Below are 20,185 nucleotides of genomic sequence, written 5' to 3'. Positions count from 1 at the left end.
TGGGGATCCCTCTACTTCATCCACTGTTTCCTCCTCAAGCCTTAGTTGCAACTGGCCTGAACCATGTGGGTGTCTTTTCCATGCATGTGTTTTCAATGGGATTGCAGCCAGCATAACAGGTGATCTGCACTGAAGTTGGGTCTCCAGAGGGAAGGCTTTGTACAGCATTAGATAACACCTTTTGGTGCACTCTTGGTGCCGTCATAAGATCCTGCCTAAGGAGATTCCAAGTTGATCTTGGTGCTTGTGATGAGACGGAGACTATCAGGTGTGCAGGGATGGATGCAGGCCAGTTAGGGCTTTGGCATGGCGGTCCTTAATAGTAACAACAATAGCAACAGCATCATCATCATCAACAACAACAACTTATTTATACCCCGCCCATCTGGCTGGGTTTCCCCAGCCACTCTGGGCGGCTCCCAACAGAACATTAAAAACACAATAAAGCACCAACACTTTGACTTGTGCTCAGAAATGTACTGGGAGCCAGTGTAGGTCTTTCAGGACTGGTGTTATGTGGTCTCAGCAGCCACTCCCAGTCACCAGTCTAGCTGCCGCATTCTGGATTATTTGCAGTTTCCAGGTCACCTTCAAAGATAGCCCCACATAGAGCGCATTGCAGTAGTCCAAGCGAGAGATAACCAGAGCATGCACCACTCTGGCTAGACAGTCTGCGGGCAGGTAGGGTCTCAGCCTGCGTACCAGATGGAGCTGGTAGACAGCTGCCCTGGACACAGAATAGAAGCCTTGTGAACACTATTTTTCAACAACTCTCAGTCGTTGTCTCTGTTCTTCTATCATTTGCTTGAGCTCCTTCTGGATGGAATTTTCCTATCGTGTTTCAGTGTGCTTGCGGAAATGGAACTCTCAAAATTGAGCTCCAGAAGTGAAGGTCTTGTTTCCCAGCACTGCATGTTGAACAATTCCTCCGTAACCACAGATGATGAACAGAGCGTGGACGGAATCAAGCAGTGGCAAGCTTTTCAGCAGGACACACGGCAGCTCCCCCAGTTGCCACCTTTGCAAACAACCTAGGAAGCAGGAAAGAGCTTGTGCAATTACAGTTGCTACCACCAAGTGAGGCCGATTCATGTGCTCCAGGTGCAAAGACACTGCCCCAGCGCATAAGCCTGCGTAGACCTACTGCTGTTTCCAATGTAACCCAACAGCTCCCCCTAAAGTGCTTTGGATTTGAAAACCCCTGCAATGAGCCCTGTTAGACAGGTATGTTAGATTTGATTCCTGAATATACATCTCAGTGTAATCCTGTTTTCACAAGAGCCAACTGGCCTGAACTAGTTCTTTTGTAATGCAAATCCACAACTGTTAAGGAGGTGGAGTTAACTTCTAAATAAATTTCTAACTGGATATCGAGGCCACTTAAAACAGAGAGAGAGCGTCCCCCCTGCCATTGGTCTCAATCCACCTCAATTAAGATGGCAGCTTTTACTGGTCTCAAGATTCACCATAAAAATGTGAATCGTTCTGTGCTTCTTTGAAGCATCTAAATCGGGAGTCGAAAAATACACTCTTTCAAAAACTCCTGCAAGGAACTCTTAACATGCTCTGAAACCCAAGATTCTTCCTTTAAATACATGGATACTTGGCTTCATGGGTTGAAAAGAATTTCTCACCAATTTTTTCCCTACGTTTTAGACTGCACACTTGTGAAGCTGCCCACTTATACTGTAAGGGTTTTTTTAAATAGTTCTGTGCCTTATGGGCTCTGACCAAGAAAATCCAAAGCCCCTTACTAATATTTCTAAGGCTGGGTTAAAGAGGAAGGGTCCTTATCAGAAGGAAATTCCCCAAATAGTCAGACCAGCCTAGAGGTTTTGTCAGGAGGCTCAGCCTTATTCGTGGCAGCCTAACAGGATTCATTTTGGTTTCTCATTTTTCCAATCCATATCTCCACACCAGTTTGTGGATTATTAGTTTATGAGTCCTGGTGAAAATTAATCAGTATCTTAGTGTGAATCTCTTCTAATTTACACATTTTTGCAAAGCAGTTTTCATAATTCAATGAGTTTTTGTATGTTATTTTCACTAATTTAGGCACTTATGAGCCTATTTAATCCTAACATATGCACATTGCTTGGCTGGAGAACTCCCTTGCAAAATTCAGAGAAGTGTGAATCTCTGGTTGGGGTTGGGTTTCGGTTCAAATATTGCATCAGAAAGTGTGAATTAGGTAAGTTCACTTTTAAATGTGAACTGAATCACAATTCTCCCCCATCCCTACTGATGGCAAGTTCAGTTCCATGGGTCTTATTGTCAACATTTTCAACTGCATATTATTTCACAGTCTATATTTTGTACCTATCCATATTGTCCATAGTATTTGTTACACTACAAGTGAGATTAAAATCAGTTCCACACTTGATCTTTGATCCCTGGCTCACTGATGGCAGCTAGGAACGTTGTCCCTACCATGACAACTAAGATGGACCAATGAATTGACCCTATGAGGTTGTTCTGGGAATGTGCCATGGTGCTGTCAGACTAGAAATTGTTAGGTTTCTGTTTATGCCACTGTGCAATTTTTGGAGTCACAAGACTCTGTTTACATTCCAGACTGTTGGAAGTCTCACGGGAGACGGGAGACGGATGTTGATGTTACTGGCTTCCTGTTTCTTTGTTCCAGTTGTTCACTGACTCTCACAGAGAACAGATGCATTTCTTTTCTGTCCTACGTAGTTAGAAATAAAATGCAGCGATGTAGCTCATATTTCTTGTCCTCCTGCTGCTGTTTGTATACTCTGCGGAATGGGAACATGCCTGAAGCCTCATCAAAGGCTTAGGTTGTTAATCACCGTCGGAGGAGATTCCGAAGACTCGACCAGAGGAGTAGCTCGGTCGAATGGAGTTCCGACAGAAATGTCCAGAGAAAGGAATTGACTCTTTACTGTCCAAAATACAGTGGTACCTCGGGTTAAGTACTTAATTCGTTCCGGAGGTCCATACTTAATGTGAAACTGTTCTTAACCTGAAGCACCACTTTAGCTAATGGGGCCTCCTGCTGCCACCGCACAGCTGGAGCATGATTTCTGTTCTCATCCTGAAGCAAAGTTCTTAACCTGAAGCACTATTTCTGGGTTAGCGGGGTCTGCAACCTGAAGCGTATGTAACCTGAAGCATATGTAACCTGAGGTACCACTGTACACTTACGAGTTAGAAAAAGGCATGTCCATCAGTCCCACATCTCTCAGCTCCTCCTAGGTGTGTGCCCAGTGAGGTAGTTGCAGCAAGAGAGGCCCCACTCCGGACTTCAGCTTATGTATCTTCCTCACCTGAGCTGTGTGCAAGCAGGCAGAGACTACGCCTGTGTGCTTCTGCTCCTCTCACTGCAGTCCTCTTCTGGTCCTGGGAGACAGTGCAGCAGGAGAGATGGGGGCAAATGGAGGAGGATTGGAAGCCTTTGACTCTCCACCACTTGGAACAATCTCTTCCTCCTCCTGCACCTATCCTTGATTCTCCAATCCTTCACCCTCCAATCCTGCTGGCTCCTGCCTAGTGTTTGAGGACTCAAAGGGATTCAAAGGGAAACCAGAAGCTATTGTATGCTTCTGAAACATGGACCACTTATAAACGCCATCTCCAACTCCTCGAAAGATTCCATCAACAGTGTCTCCAAAAAATTTTGCACATCACCTGGGAAGACAGGCAAACTAATGCCAGTGTTGAAGCAACGATTCTCCAACATCAACTTTGTTGGACTGATCATGTTGTGCAGATGCCTGATGATCGTCTTCCAAAGCAACTACTCTACTCCGAACTTAAAATGGAAAGCATAATGCTGGTGGTCAATGAAAGAGGTTTAAAGACAGTCTCAAGGCAAATCTTTAAAAATGTAGTATAAACACTGACAACTGGGAAACACTGGCCAGTGAGAGCTCCAGTTGGAGAACAGCCTTTACCAAAGGAATCATGGACTTTGAAGATGCTCAAACTCAGGACGAAAGGGAGAAACGTGCTAAGAGGAAGGCACACTTGACAAACTCTCACCGTTATCAACTCCCACCCGGAAACCTATGTCCCCACTGTGGAAGGATTGTGGATCTGGAATTGGCCTCCACAGTCACTCACTGTTAAAACCATGTTTATGGAAGACAATCTTATTCAGCTACAAGTGATCGCCAAAGAAGAAGAAGCCTCTCACTTCCTGGCTGATACAGCCCCCCCCCCCCCAATCACTGATCTCTTATTCCAAGTCAATCTCTAACCCCCCCTCCTGCTCCGAGTGCCCACACATCAGTATTGAGCCACAACTCTCCAGTGTCCAGCCATTCTCTGACACACAGAACGGATGTCTTAAATCATGTCCTTGACTATAATGGGTTAAAAGGTGTTTGCTCTGTGCGCAGGGTCTTGTTGCCCAGCAAACAAAATCCAAGGAGGCTGGAACAGAGAAAACTCCTTTCCTGAACCTTCAGAGTTCTTTCCTCTTCTTGGCGAGCTCTTTCAAGATGTGTTCATTTTTGCTCGTGCATTGGGCTTACAATGACCCCAGCTGGGTTTTGCTGTCTTTTCTTGTCATGGCTGAGAAATGGATTTTAGCACAGTCTGCGAGGTAGGGAAGGAAGGAGGAGGAGGGGGTAGCCGGGAGAGGCATTTCCCACTCTACTCCCCATCCCAAACTGACTCTTGTAGAAACATGCACAGTGCTTTTAGCCTGCACCAGGACCCAGGGGATGAATCTGGCTCCTGAAGTGTGGCAGAATTTTTGTTTTTTTAAGTGTGCTTATAGGGAATTCAGTGCACTGAAAGACAGAGAAAATAAAGGCATTTGTTGTCTATGAATCTAGACAAACACAGCAACAACCTCACTACCACCTCCTTACTGGGATGCTTCTCTCCCACAGACACAAAGAAGCAGGGACACAGGTGTTGTTGTCTAAACCACTGAGCCTCTTGGGCTTGCCAATAGAAAGGTCATCGGTTCAAATTAGTGTGATGGGGTATGCTCCCGTTGCTCTGTCCCAGCTCCTGTCAACCTAGCAATTCAAAAGCACACCAGTGCAAGTAGATAAATAGGTACTGCTGTGGAGGGAAGGTATACGGTGTTTCTGTGCACCCTGGCACTTGCCACTGTCTTGTTGCACCAGAAGTGGTTTAGTCATGCTGGCCACATGACCTGGAAAGCTGTCTGCGGACAAACGCCGGCTCCCTCGGCCTGAAAGCGAGATGAGCGCCGCAACCCCATAGTCGCCTTTGACTGGACCTAACCATCCAGGGGTCCTTTACCTTTATTTTTTAACCTAATGCAGTGCCAGAAGCTGGCACAGAATGCTGTACTGTTGGAGAAAGCTGGCCACCACCACCACTTCCAGGTGGGGGTGGGGGGGTGTATGTATGTGTGTGTTAATCGTTTTTATTCGATTTTACAAATATAAATTTATAAGAAAACCAAATACATATCCATATCCATATAGAGAGATTTCTCTGAATCTCAAGACTTCCCCCCATCCCCTCCATGGGTCCTATTGCCAACATTTTGCCAACTGCATATTATTTGATAGTTTGTATTTTGTATCTATCCATATTGTCCGTAGTATTTGCTACATTACAAGTGAGATTGAAATCCTGCTAATGTTTTCGCCTGCTTACAATGATCTCCTAAGTAAATTATAATTATTTCCCATTCTTTCTTGAAGTTTTTGTCTTTTTGGTCCCTGAGCTTTTCCGTCAGTTTTGCCATTTCGGTGTAGTCCACCAAGCTTAGTTTGCCATTCCTCTCTGGTAGGGACTCTTTCTTCTTTCCATCTCTGGGCTGGTAGCATCCGTGCTGCTGTTACATACATAAAAAGTCTTTTATGCTCCTTTGGAATGTTGGTACCTATAATTCCTAATAGAAAGGCTTCTGGTTTGTTTGTTTTACAAAAATTATTTTAAACATTTTTTTCAGTTCATTACAGTATACCGTATATAATTTCCCAGAAAGCCTTTATTACCTTTCATGACCACCACATATGATAAAAGGTATCTTCTTCTTCCTTACATTTCCAGCAGGTATTTGTACTTGTTCTAGACATTTTTGCTAGTTTACTAGGAGTCAAATACCACGGGTACATCATTTTCATATAATTGTCTTTCAGCGTACAACAAGCCATGAATTTCAAATCTGTTTTCCATTATGCCCCAAATCCCTTGCCCAGAGTAGTAGTACAGATTTAACCTGTTCATCTTTTGTATGTACGGAGCAATGCTTTTATATAGCACACAAGCACCTGCAGAAAGTGCCAGGCTTGTTTTGATATGGTTAGAACCCTGCTCTTCGGCCCCTACATCAAGGGTGGCCGAAAGTCCACATTCGCCTATGGCCAGCCTGGGGGAGGAGGTGGGGCTGCATGCCAGCTGTGGATGTGGGCAAAAGTGGGTGAGGCCACACCACAGTCTCCCACGAATACCCTCCCCCTGGAGGAGCTAATAGCATCGTGTTGCTGTTGTCACATACATAAAAAGTCTTTTCTGCTCCTTTGGGATGTTGATACCTACAATTCCTAATAAGAAGGCTTCTGGGTTGTTGTTTTTTTACAAAAGTTATCTTAAACATTTTTTTCAGTTCATTGTATATCATTTCCCAGAAAGCCTTTATTACCTTACACAACCACCACATATGCTATAAGGTACCTTCTTTATCTTTACATTTCCAGCAGCTATTTGTACTTGTTCTATACATTTTTGCTAGTTTAAAGGTAAAGGTAAAGGGACCCCTGACCATTAGGTCCAGTCGTGACCGACTCTGGGGTTGCGGCACTCATCTCGCTTTACTGGCCAAGGGAGCCGGCATACAGCTTCCAGGTCATGTGGCCAGCATGACTAAGCCGCTTCTGGAGAACCAGAGCAGTGCACGGAAACGCCGTTTACCTTCCCGCCAGAGCGGTACCTATTTATCTACTTGCACTTTGACGTGCTTTCGAACTGCTAGGTTGGCAGGAGCAGGGACTGAGCAGCGGGAGCTCACCCCGTTGCGGGGATTCGAACTGCCGACCTTCTGATTGGCAAGTCCCAGGCTCTGTGGTTTAACCCACAGCACCACCTGCTAGTTTACTCAGAGTCAAATACCACCAATACATCATTTTCCTGGTTCCAGGATTTGGCTCATTAAGGTTTGGCTCATCTCAACCCCCATGAGCTAGCCACATTGGCCACAATTCTAACTGGTCAAATTTGGGGTAGAAATATCTACCAGAGGACTGCAGTGCTGTGCATCATAGCAGGAGTGGACCCAGGTGTCCTGCCTGCCAGAGTGATGTCAGCGCAAAGCCAAACAGTTTACCATTACCACTGTGTGTCTCCGTGGGACCAGAGTTGTAGGTCATCTTGTAATTGGCAAGCAGACCGTTTATTGTTTGCTATTTTGGGCGTTTAATGAGCAGCCCTGTAAAATATACCATTTGTCTGAAATCCTAGTGGCTTAAATATCAAAATAATGAAGTCATGAATTACAAATCACAAAGTCATGAATTAAAGAACAACCTAGGATTCTGGTTCTCTGTAGTGCTGATAAGAATTCAGATTTAAGCGGGGACCAAAACAGGGGATACCGTGGGTCAAGGAGAGAAAGGAAGATGAACTCTCAATATATGCACAGCAGCAGCTACCACCTCTCTAGTGGAGACATTTTGCCTTTGTGTTGTTTAATTTCCATTTGTTTTAACACACATTGCTTAATAGTTGGGGCTGTTGCAGAACTGGAAGCAGCATTGACAAAAATCCAAGCTAGACTGTTTCAAACTCTCAGAGTTCATTCACCCATATGTTTCAGCCCTCCCAGAACGTCCCTGAGAATAATATACACTCTAGAAAGCATACACCAACTTGAACTTGTGCTTCTGAAGTTGTTCTACTGCACATCCAGGTCCCTTGATTTTAGAAACCTTGCAAGTGATTCTGTGACTCTATAAGGTGGAGTGACACTTCACTGCCATGCAGTGGCTCAAGGGTGCTTCTTGCAACCAAATGGATGTAGCAAGAAGATTTGGGTTGAGGAGACCGGAGCTAACTGTCTTGTGGTGTCTTCAAGAGTTTTGAGAGTCAAGAGTGGGAAATGATATATACAGTGGCACCTCAGGTTACAGACGCTTCAGGTTACAGACTCCACTAACCCAGAAATAGTACCTCGGGTTAAGAACTTTGCTTCAGGATGAGAACAGAAATCGCGTGGCGGTGGCAGCAGGAGCCCCCATTAGCTAAAGAGGTACCTCAAGTTAAGAACTTTACCTCAGGATGAGAACAGAAATTGCGCGGCGGTGGCGCGGTGGCAGCGGGAGGCCTCATTAGCTAAAGTGGACCTCAGGTTAAGAAATTTACCTCAGGATGAGAACAGAAATTGTGCGGCGGTGGCCCCATTAGCTACAGTGGTACCTCAGGTTAAGAATAGTTTCAGGTTAAGAACAGACCTCCAGAACGAATTAAGTTCTTAACCCGAGGTACCATTGTAATAAATTGGGGGGGGGGTGTTTAAAATAAACTTTTTAAAAATAACCGGAAGCTTTTTTATTAGGAATTGTAGGTACCGATATTCCAAAGGAACAGAAAATACTTTTTATGTATGCAACAACAGCCGCATAGATGCTACTTGCCCAGAGATGGAAAGAAGAGTCCCTACCAGAGAGGAATGGCAAACCACGCTGTTGGACTACACCGAAATGGCAAAACTGACACCATTCCCGAAGCTCAGGGACCAAGAAGTTCAAAACTTCAACCAAGAATGGGAAACATTTATAACTTATCTAGGAGACCACTGTAAGCAGATGAAAACATTGGTAGGATTTTAATCTCACTTGTAATGTAGCAAATATTATGGACAATATGGAGACATATAAAACATGGGTTATGGAATAATATGCAGTTGAGATGGTGTACAATAGGACCCTTGGAGAGAAAGGTGGGAAGTTCAGAGACTCAGAGAAATATCTAAATATGGATATGTAATTTGGATTGTTATAACTTTATATAATCAGGAGCGAGGATGCCTGAAAAATCTCGGCTGGAGTGATGTTCCACAGCACGAGACCAGTGATGCCAAATGCCTGACCAGTTGAGGCCATTTGGGCCCCTGTAACATAGGAGGTAAATAACAGCTCTCCTCCAGCTGTTGGACTCCAACTCCCATCGGTCCCAGCCAGCGTGGTCAATGGACCAGGGAGCATGGGACTTGTAGTCTAACAACCTCTGGAGGAGACCACATGGGCTAGGTAAAAAGTAAAAGGTAAAAGACCCCTGGACAGTTAAGTCCAGTCAAAGGCGACTGTGGGGTTGTGACGCTCATCTCGCTTTTCAGGCTGAGGGAGCCAGCGTTTATCTGCAGACAACTTTCCGGGTCATGTGGCCAGCATGACTTAACTGCTTCTAGCGCAACGGCGCACTGCGACAGAAATCAGAGCACATGGAAACGTCCCCCCCCTTTTTTTTTGCCAATTTTGCCAAAAAATGCTCAACAACTTTTCTGCCCGGATTTCCACTGTTTGAAATATTTCAACCTTACTCACCACATAACTCAAAAGGCAATGCTGTGGTCCCATTCAATCCCATAAAGAATTGTACTTTGGGGGCTTGTGTGTGAACGACTGTATTGGGGTAAGGTCACCTGCCCACCCTCAGTGCAGGGAACACCATGGAGGGGAGCAACATGCCTCCATGTTCAGAGTGATGCCCTGCACACTTCAGGATCCTTGCAATGTACCTGCTCTTTCTCTACAAAACACGGACAACCATGCTATCCATCATAATGATGGGCATTTTGCCAGTGTCTTTATAAAGGTTAAAGCTCCCCCTCTGCAGTTTCCCCTCCTGCAGCAGCAGCAGCAGCAGCGGGGAGAAGTATTTTAATCCACATATACCAGTGAGGCTAACTATTATTAACATGCACAAAGAGAAGATACCAGAGGGCACAGGGGAGGGATGTTGGGAGTGGAAATTATTGAGCATATGACGCTGCCTTAGAGAGAGCCAGGTTGCATTTCAGGCTAGCCCAGTAGTTCTGCTCTAACTAGCAAGCGCGGCCATTCAATGGCTTTCCCATCACCTCCTACCTGAGACCCCTTCAACTGGAAAGGGCAAGGAATGAACCTGGGCCCCCCTTTCTTCCACATGCCCTGCATATACCCCTAACACTGAGCTCAGCTATGGTCATTCCCCACTGAGTAACTAAACAATCCAATTAATTGTATTAAAATCCAGCACAGATTTCCACTTTCCATAGCATACATACTGAACATGCAGGTAAGGGTAAAGGACCCCGGATGGTTCAGTCCAGTCAAAGGTGACTATGGGGTTGCGGCGCTCATCTCGCTTTCAGGCTGAGGGGGCTGGTGTTTGTCCACAGACAGCTTTCCGGGTCATGTGGCCAGCATGACTAAACCACTTCTGGCTCAACGGAACACTGTGACAGCAACCAGAGCGCACGGAAACACCGTTGACCTTCCCGCCGCAGCAGTGCCTATTTATCTACTTGCGCTGGTGTGCTTTCGAACCGCTAGGTTGACAGGAGCTGGGGCAGAGCAACAGGAGCTCACTCCAATGTGGGGATTCAAACCATCGACCGTCTGATTGGCAAGCCCAAGGGGCTCAGTGGTTTGGACCACAGCACCACCCGCGTCCCTACCGAACATGCATACATTCGTTTATTTGTATGCTGCTTTTCCACAGTTCAAATCAAGCTCAAGGCAGCTTGCAAAATGAAAAAAAGGAAAAGGGAAAAGGAAATACATAACTAAATTAGAGCATTAAGAAAGTGGGATAAGAATCTGGCAGTGAATGTGGTCCTATGAATGTTTGGCTGGGGCTTGCATTTATCACATTTCCTGCATGCCCAACTCTGCATGGGAGCCAATCAGATTTGTGGTTAACTCCGTATGCTCTGGTTGTGCGTCAGTCTCCTATCTGCAATATGGGACTATACGAACCATCCACTGTGCACGCTGCATGCTGTGAGCCTTGGACACAGGCAGAGGATGCTAAGAACTGCACCCCATGTTTTGTGGGGAAATGAAAACATCTTCAGAAAAGCCCATCCTCATCCGCTGCCTCTTCGGTCAAAGGAAAAGATCCCTCTGGGCGGCTGAACTGGCTCTGGCCTTCCCTTTGGGGGTCTCTGGGTGCTTGCCACATATCCCTACAACCCCCAGGCCCTTCCTGCTAATTAACATGGAGGCCTCAACCCTCCCCTGCCGCCGCCTTTGTTTCTTTCCCTCTAATTAATTTGCTGTTGCTGCTCATTAGGATCAGCCTGCAGAGGTTGCTTGGGATGCAGCTTCTTCCAGTGGCCCCTGGGCTAAGAAGGCAAGGACTGAAGCGGCTGGTCAAACAGGCCTACTAAACCCCCCTCTGCCACCCCCAAGCGAAGCATCTGACCTAAAGGGGAGAGGAGGAGTGGGGAATAGCAATCGTCTTTAGCCAAGGTGGAGCTGAAGATCAGGGAATCGATCCTGTGACAATCCCCCAGAATATATTCTGCTCAGTTGTTGTGTGGAGGAAAGGGAGGGGGGCAAGTGTAATTTGCTGCACAAACATTGTCGGGCTGTGTTCCCCCTCCCCTCCCACCGCCTCTTTTAAGAATTGCATTGATCCCAGTGCATAAAGTGCCCATAAATCCATCTAATATCCCGGCTTGATTGATTATTGCCCTTTGAAAGGACTCTGGTCCAGGACTGCAAATTTCGAAAATGATATTGGTAAATTACACATAGCGCCGCAAAAGTGTGGGGGGGGGGAGACAGCATGCAAACAGGAGCAGGGGAACTCGAGCGCATGCAGCATTCCCCAAAACCGGGGATCAATTTGATGTGCGTGCATGGATGCAACCAGAGCGCCTCCGGAAAAAGGCAGCGCCGTTGCAGCCCAGCAGAATATTGCGCCCCTAGTACAGCATGCAAAAGAAGATATGTAATATAACGTTATTGCAAACAGGTGCAAACAGGAGAGGTAATATGCGCACATCTAGGAAAAAGGGCAGGCGGAGGGAAGGCATAATGGCCTTACAAACAGATTTGCATCTCCCCAAATAGAGTTACCATACAAGTTAATTTTCCCTTACATTTCCCCCCCAAAAAGTCATCACAGAGACATTAGAAAGGGCAGGCACAGAAAAGTATGCTGGGCAAGAAACATGAGAAATAGAAGGGAAAGTGATGAATGCAGATAGAAAATACGTAATTTGCAAGAGGTTAATGCATGCAAAAATGGATCTTATGTACTAAAAGGTAACACACAGTTTGATGGACAATGAGCAGCGTACATAAGTTAACACATGCACACAAATAACGGACATGGGCTAAAAGGCACAATTCATACGCACACTGACCTCACATGCAAAAGGTTCAGGCAGGGAAAAGTTGCACAGCTGTTTTCCCACACAGGCAGAAATGGCACGTGAGCATACGTACAAAGCACACTTACAAGGAGTTTAGTGTGAGATGCAGGTACATCTTTCATTTCAGTAAACATTCAGAGCGACGGAATTTATGGCAAACGAGAGAGAGAGAGAGGAAACTATCCCTTTTCCCAACCCAAAACCAGCCTGAATGACTCATCCGAACAACAATTTTGAGGGGAAGATTGGTGAGGCAGAACACAGACTTGCATTTCCCTGCTTGTTCTCTTTTTTAATTGCTCAGAAAATGCAGATTTTAATCCCTTCTGAAGGAAATTCAGACTCCTGTGAACTCTGGGGGCAAAAGTTAAATTTTGCATAAAGGAGCATTATTCTGTAAAGATTCTTTTTTAAAAACACACAAACACACTAAAAAAAAAAAAAAACCACCCCTCCCAGTAAAGATTGCAAAATAACAGCCCATAAATCAAATGGCTCTCCTTGCTCTTCAGCACAGAAGAAAGTGCAAAAGTAAATGACAGGGGCTGGGGGCGCTGAGATGTGTTGCTACTGAGATATATTGGACTCTTTGGGTTGTTAGCTTCTGGGCATAACGGCAGCAAAGGGGACTTCTAAGACGGCTCCGTTTTGTCACAAAGCAGGAACAAATCGGTGTTTAATAAAGTTGTGCACAGAGACATACGTGGACCCCAATATATAGGCAGATACAACGTGTGTGTAAGAATGAAAACACATGAGCACAACGGTTCCTGAAAATAACATTTCTATCTTGAGCACTTTCATGAGGAACAATGGGATGCAAATGGAACAAAGAAATGATCAGTGGTTCCCCCCCCAAAAAAAGTTATTGCATTTACTTTGTCTCCAAGGAGCTCCACACGACATACATGGTTCTCCCCCTCTTCACTGAATCCCCACAACAACCCTGCAAAGTAGGTTATTTTTATTATTATTTTAGTTTTTCTTTATACTTTTCAAGTTTATACATTTCAATAGTTCTACGATCAATTTGACATTTCAAAGTTTGACTTCCCCCTCTTTCTGCAGTTCCTTAAATTTATTTTCTTTAATATCTTCTGCAGATCCAAATTCATTTAATTTGCTCCTTTAACTATCTACCTTAAATATATACTCTTATGAAACTGCAGGTTATTACAACGATCCTGCCAATGTTTTTATCTGGTTGCATTTTATCTGTAAATATTCAATAAACCATTTCCATTCTTTGATAAAAAGTTTGTTACCTTGATTTCTTATTATTCCAGCAAGTTTCGCCATTTCTGCGATATTCCATAAGTTTGTGTAACCATTCTTCCTTTGCTGGGACTTCTGCTTCTTTCCACTTTGCAGCAAGTAGCATTCTTGGGCTGTAGTAGCATACATGAATAAATTTCTATACAATTTGGGTAGTTCTGTCCCTATAATTCCCAAAAGAAAAGCTTCTGGGGTTTTTTTTTTACAAAAGTTATTTTGAACATCCTTTTCAATTCATTGTATATCATTCCCCAGTAAGAAGAAGAAGAAGAGTTTGGATTTGATATCCCGCTTTATCACTACCCGAAGGAGTCTCAAAGCGGCTAACATTCTCCTTTCCCTTCCTCCCCCACAACAAACACTCTGTGAAGTGAGTGGGGCTGAGAGACTTCAGAGAAGTGTGACTAGCCCAAGGTCACCCAGCAGCTGCATGTGGAGGAGCGAGGAATCGAACCCGGTTCACCAGATTATGAGTCCACTGCTCTTAACCACTACATCACACCGGCTCACTTTAAGCTTTAACTGTACTACAAGACCACCACACCCGAGAGGCCGAGAGGCAGTAGCTGGCCCGAGATCACCCAGAGAGCTTCATGGCTGAGTGGGGAATCGAACCTTTGTGTTACAGCTCCTAGGCCAACACTGTAACCACTACACCACAGTAGTTAAACAAAATGAGCTGTTTATACTGAGTCAAGATCACTGGTCCATCTAGCTCAGAATTGTCCCCACTGACCAGCAGCCCCTGTCCAGGGTTTCAGGCAGAAAGTCTCTCCCACCCGTACCTGGAGATGCCCGAAATTGAAACTGGGACTTTCCATATGGAACACTGGTGCTCTAAAACACTGAGCCACTGGTCTTCCTCTAACATAACACTAACATAAAGGCTGATACCAAAGAGAATATAAGCCAAGCACTGATTCAAACACTGATACCCATGTTTCACACAAAAGAAATGGGTTTGCAGACCCGCATGCAGGTGCTCACCGATAGAGGGACGCGGGTGGCGCTGTGGTCTAAAGCATTTAACGTCTTGGGCTTGCCGATCAGAAGGTTGGCGGTTCGAATCCCCACGACGGGGTGAGCTCCCGTTGCTCTGTCCCAGCTCCTGCCAACCTAGCAGTTCGAAAGCACACCAGTGCAAGTAGATAAATAGGTACCGCTGTGGCGGGAAGGTAAATGGCATTTCCATGTGCTCTGGCACTCTTCACGGTGTCCTGTTGTGCCAGAAGTGGTTTAGTCATGCTGGCCACATAACCCAGAAAGCCCATAGTCGCCTTGGACGGGACTTAACCGTCCAGGGGTCCTTTACGGTTTTTTTCTTTTTTTATTTTTTTGCTCATCCATGGAAGCTAAGGAACTGGCCACATCAGCACTGAGAAACTTTCATGATCCTGTCTTACAGACAAGCACCTTCGAGGAGAAAAAGGGATGCATCATATATCCATAACAGCATAATTATAATCATAGTACAGCTTCTTGGTGAAAGGTGAAATGAATTTGGCCCTTTTCGCAAGATATGTCTTCAATCAATCATTTTCCTGCCATGGAAGCCTGATCCAAAATCTCTTGCAATCGGGGTGTATGTGTGGGTGTGGGTGTGGGTGTGTGTGCATTGTACTTACATCCTCCTCTCTCGTTCAAATCTGTTTTTTCTGTTCAAGTATAAAACTCCACCTTTCCTACATCACCCATACGTGATACAGGCAGAACTCACATGCTTAAAGCGTGCATGTATCTCTCAACTATATGCGTGGAAAGAAGCAGAAGTCCCAGCAAAGGAAGAACAGATACAAAAACTTATGGAATATGCAGAAATGGCAAAACTTACCAGAAGAATAAGAAATCAAGATAACAAACTTTCTATAAAAGAATGAAAATGGTTTATTGAATATTTACAGATAAATTGCAAACAGATAAAAACATTAGCAGGATTATTGTAATAACCTGCAGTTTCATAAGAGTATATATTTAAAGTAGATGAATAAATGAGTAAAGTAAGTTAATTTGGATATGCAGAAGATATTAAAGAAAATAAATTTGAGGAACTGCAGAAAGAGGGGTAAGGAAGTCAAGTTTTGAAATTTTAAGATGATTGCAAATAGTGAAATGTATAAACCTGAAAAGCATAAATAATTTTTTTTAAAATGTATCATTATATATTTACACATGTACATGACAAATGCTATCTTCTTTTTCATATGTGCACTCCTAAATTACTCACACATCTTTCTTCTGTGCACATCTTAATGTGCACTATTTTACCTTACACAAACATGTACCAGCAATGTCGCACAAACAGAGACGCACACTCTCTCTCTCTCTCCCTTCCACACCTGTCTATATTGTTTCCATCAATATATACCTATAAGTTCCTAATATGCCTCTTTCTCTCCCCCCCAACTCTGCTCTCTGTGCCGTCTCAAAAAAATGAACCATTATTTAAAACGGCATCTCTCTCTCTCTCTCTCTCTCTCTCTCTCTCTCTCTCTCTAGTGTGTGTGATGGGTGTTTGGGGAGAGGGGGGGAATAATTGATTAATTAATGAATGTGATGGCTTGCAGCCCCTCTAGGAGATTCCTGCTGGATCTGTCAGCTGTTAATCAATCTCCGCCGAGAGAGGCAAAAGAAGGCACAAAGGTAAAGCACTTAATTGCATGGGGGAAATGATACAACCCCGGCATATAAAACACATCCTTAAACATGACTCTAGATGCCAGCGGGGCTGCGGGATGCAGGCAGTGAGCCCGGTCCAGGAGATGGAATGGGTGTGAGGAGGAGGAGGAGGAGGAGGAGAAGGAGGAACACAGCATCAGTCATTCCACGCCGATGCAAGTGCCCCCCAAAAGAAGGCAAATGATGGTGTGTGCACCTCTCTGAGAGCTCCTTTTGTTCCTTACAGGGAGATGACAGTGATGTTTGTCCACATGGATCCCCACCAGCAGCACCTGAGGATGGAGGCCTCCGGCCCCCCACGTTCCTGACAATCCGCCCCTGGCTCATGCAAATGCGAGCAGAAGCCCAGGCTGCTATGGATGGGATGAGACACTTCCAGGCTCCAGGCAGATCTCGCTCAGTGGCTGAGCCTCGCCTCCTCTGTGAAGCAGCAGAGGTCGCTCTGGTTGGCTTAAAGCTACTTTTTGCATCTTGGGCAGCTCAGTCTGATCTCTTCTTGAGTTTGTGGAAAAGGCTTTGCATGTGGTAGGGAGGGGTGCTGGGTGAACTGGTGGTTGAGAAACCTCCCTCCTTCTCTCTCTCTCTCTCTCTCTCCCTCTCTTTCTCTCTCTCCCTCTGGTGTTCCCGTTGATGGCCATATGATCTGGCACCAGGAGCCTGGAGCTGCTACCCGGTCACCAGCTGAGTTCTCAAGTGGAGAAGAAAAAGGAAGGCAAATATATATACATACATATTCATGCATGCACACACTCACACACACTCACAAACACACTTGTTTTACCCTAGCCATCTCCATCCCTAAAGCATCTCCTGCTGCTGCCGCCGCCGCCGTTCCCAATGAAGTGTGATTGAGCCAAAGAGTCTACTGTAAACGGAAGCAAGTCTCTCGTGGAGGGAAGAGACAAGAAGGAAAGCAGCGCAGCCGAGCAACGTGGGTTTGCCTTGCCAGTCAACAAGTGCCCCTTTTGGAAAGGGAGGCCGTCGAAGTGGAGCACCGCCATCCTCTTCCCCTTCCTCACTCTAAGGACGCTAAGGTGGGGACTTCTGTCCGGGTGGTTCTCGACTCCAGAGAAACTTCCACCATTACCTCCAAAAGCGAAGACGACTTCTTAACCCTGGCCGCCTCCAGGCTGAGCCGCAAGAAAAGGGTCATCGGGGCCGCTATCGGGGTGGCCATGGTGTTGGTCCTCCTGGTGGCCATCCCTTTGCTGGTCCACAGCTCCAAGACCACCTCGCACTACGAGATGCTGGGCAGCTGCCGCATGGTCTGCGACCCCTACACGCCCCAAACCCATGGGGCGGCTTCGGCAGAGGCAAGCCAGGAGTTGGCCGTCATCTCGCCGCCTCCACACGTGGCCGGAGGGAAAGGAGACCAGGGGAGGAAGGGCAAGTCGGGGATTCGTGGGCCGCCAGGCCCTCCGGGGCCACCTGGGCCCAGAGGTCCAGCCGGGGAGCCAGGGAGGCCTGGCCCTCCAGGCCCACCCGGCCCAGGGCCTGGGGGATATATCCCATCTTTCTACAGCCCTAAGATTGCCTTTTATGCAGGACTGCGGAAGCCGCACGAAGGGTACGAGATCTTGCGCTTCGATGACGTGGTGACCAATGTGGGGAACTACTACGAGCCGTCAAGTGGCAAGTTCACCTGCCCTCTGCCCGGCATCTATTTCTTCACCTACCATGTCCTGATGCGGGGCGGGGACGGCACCAGCATGTGGGCAGACCTGATGAAGAACGGGCAGGTAAGGTGACGCTCTAACCCTATGAACTTTTCCTTCCTGGGTCATCCGCTGTGCCCCCTCTGTCTCGCTTACCACTCTCTGTGTGCCATGCTCTCTGACTCTCCCTGCTGTGCCTACAAACAAAGCCTATTGCATCCTCCCATGACCACTCCATCAACAGCCTCAGCATCCCAGTTCCACTTCACCTGTAGCCCCTCTGATTTGTGCAACCTCCTCCTCATGCCAAATACACCTACTTGCCCACTCCCAATGCTACCTGCTCCCACACCTGGCCCCTCCCAGGCCAAGTGTTAACCACGCCCACTCTCATTAGTTCCTCCCAATCTTTCACACCGACTCCACCCACTCACCTTTTAAAAGTTCTTTTGCCCTGTGGCTTCTGCTCCTTGATCAGGTACCATCTGCTATGTAGTCAAAGCCTGCATTTACTTTATGCGCGGAAACCTCGCCGTAGACTCCAAACACAGCGCGTTTCGGTTATGGGGATCGGATAAGGGATTTGTCACAAAGATCAGGAGAACATCCCACCCGGCCTGACCCCAAAGTTAGCAAGGGGCGGGGTGTGATAATTCTTCTTAACTCCAGAGTACTTTTTAGTAAGAAATTACTTTCCTGCAAATGATGTGTGTATACTTCTTCCCAGAAAGGCTTTCTATTAATTAAACAAGACAAGTATATCGGTCTTACAAAGCTCTACACGTTTTATTAATCAGAGGAGCTACAGAGTACTGGAAATAACCCTGTCTTTATAAATAGGCAATTTATATTAGGGGGGCGGGGAGCTTAACAAATGAATATCCAGCACATAATCCCACTGAGCTTTCCTTGATGTTCCTTTTCCCACTAACAACACCAAACAAACGCTACAATATTCGGATTTGCAATCCAGTATAACTCTCCGTTGACCTTAAAAATCACCTTAAACTGGAAGCTGTTTTGGGGTCAAACCTGCTTCCTCTTTTCTCCTCTCTCCATGCTTTGGGGTGCTTAGCTTTTTAAAAAATTTTGAAGGGAGGGTTTAATATATGATAAAATATAAAGCAGTACACTGTGCAGAAAGCAATTTCATTCATTATTCCAAAATGAGAAGATGTTCTCATTTCATAAAGGATCGGAGCAAACTTAAAGGAAAAGCGTGATTTCCACATTTTCTTTATACACATATATGGGGCAGGGTTCTACTTTCTTTTTAGAAATGCTGCTTACATTGATTCAGTGTGAAACTACTTAAAAATGCCATAACTAAACAAATATTTCCTGCCAGCTTACACAGAATCGTGAAATCTAAACTTTGTGCAACAATCATCACATCCAGTGCACAGACAAATATGCATTCTCCTAAATACGGTGCATCTAGTTAGTGAAGTTTAATAGGATTTGCATTGATCAGAGAGAAATTGGAGCCTATTGAATGCTTGAAAATTGTGTGAATGGACCTTATTAGTCTGTAAGACAGTCAATAGATGTAAGATAATCTTCCGGTTTATGGAATGTTATAGAAATTGCTTATTTTATACATACACACACATTTGGTAAAGTTGTGTGCCTACATCTATAAATTGTATGTCAAACAAGATATATAGAATAACTGCATGGATATTTAAATAGCTTTAAAAAATGCCCACTGTGCATCTCTATTAAGAAATATGGGGAAATATGTGTTTGTCTATCTCAGCTACTTAAAAGATGATATATACATGGAAGTGTGAACATAGCGTAAATTGTACCCAATACGTATTACTAAACACTAATTATTTTATTACCTAACCTACATAAATTACAAAACACATATAAGCATATTAAATACTAATTGATTATGATCATATACATCAATTTTGTGCTTTACAATTAAGATTTATTCAGTTATGTAGAATTGTTGCAGGGAGTGTGTGTTCTATTTTATCCTATACATACAGAATTGTGACTCACAATCTAGCTTCAATTTCACTGAATAACATACAACAATTAACACTTTTCTATAGCAGTTATCTGCATGATATTACGTATATATACTTGCAAATCCCTTCTACATGCACATTTTCCTGTACTCATAACTATAAATTATTAAAACAAAACTTGGTAACAGTTTCATTCCAGTTACACGTCCTTGTGAACATAATGATTTGCTTTTACATGAACTGCATGTAAGATGTTCAAATGAAAAGAGAGCATTTTGCTA

General features: G+C 45.1%; 1 protein-coding gene and 1 long non-coding RNA gene across 2 annotated transcripts in view; one reads left to right on the top strand and one right to left on the bottom strand.

Moving 5' to 3' along the window:
- LOC310755762 overlaps positions 1-20,185 on the bottom strand; it is a 1,619,227-nt gene that overhangs the window by 1,573,233 nt on the left and 25,809 nt on the right. The gene's annotated exons all lie outside the window — the stretch shown is intronic.
- C1QL4 (complement C1q like 4) overlaps positions 16,714-20,185 on the top strand; it is a 44,128-nt gene continuing 40,656 nt past the window's right edge. Inside the window, exon 1 of the mRNA XM_083598998.1 lies at positions 16,714-18,006. Within this exon, the coding sequence (XP_083455124.1) occupies positions 17,443-18,006 (564 nt within the window). The 5' untranslated portion in view covers positions 16,714-17,442. The remainder of the gene's footprint in view (positions 18,007-20,185) is intronic.

The sequence above is a fragment of the Podarcis filfolensis genome, assembly GCF_964270895.1.
Source record: "Podarcis filfolensis genome assembly, chromosome: 2".
Lineage (NCBI taxonomy): Eukaryota > Metazoa > Chordata > Lepidosauria > Squamata > Lacertidae > Podarcis > Podarcis filfolensis.
Note: the sequence above shows the minus strand (reverse complement) of the source record. Positions and strands in the feature narration are given on the sequence as shown.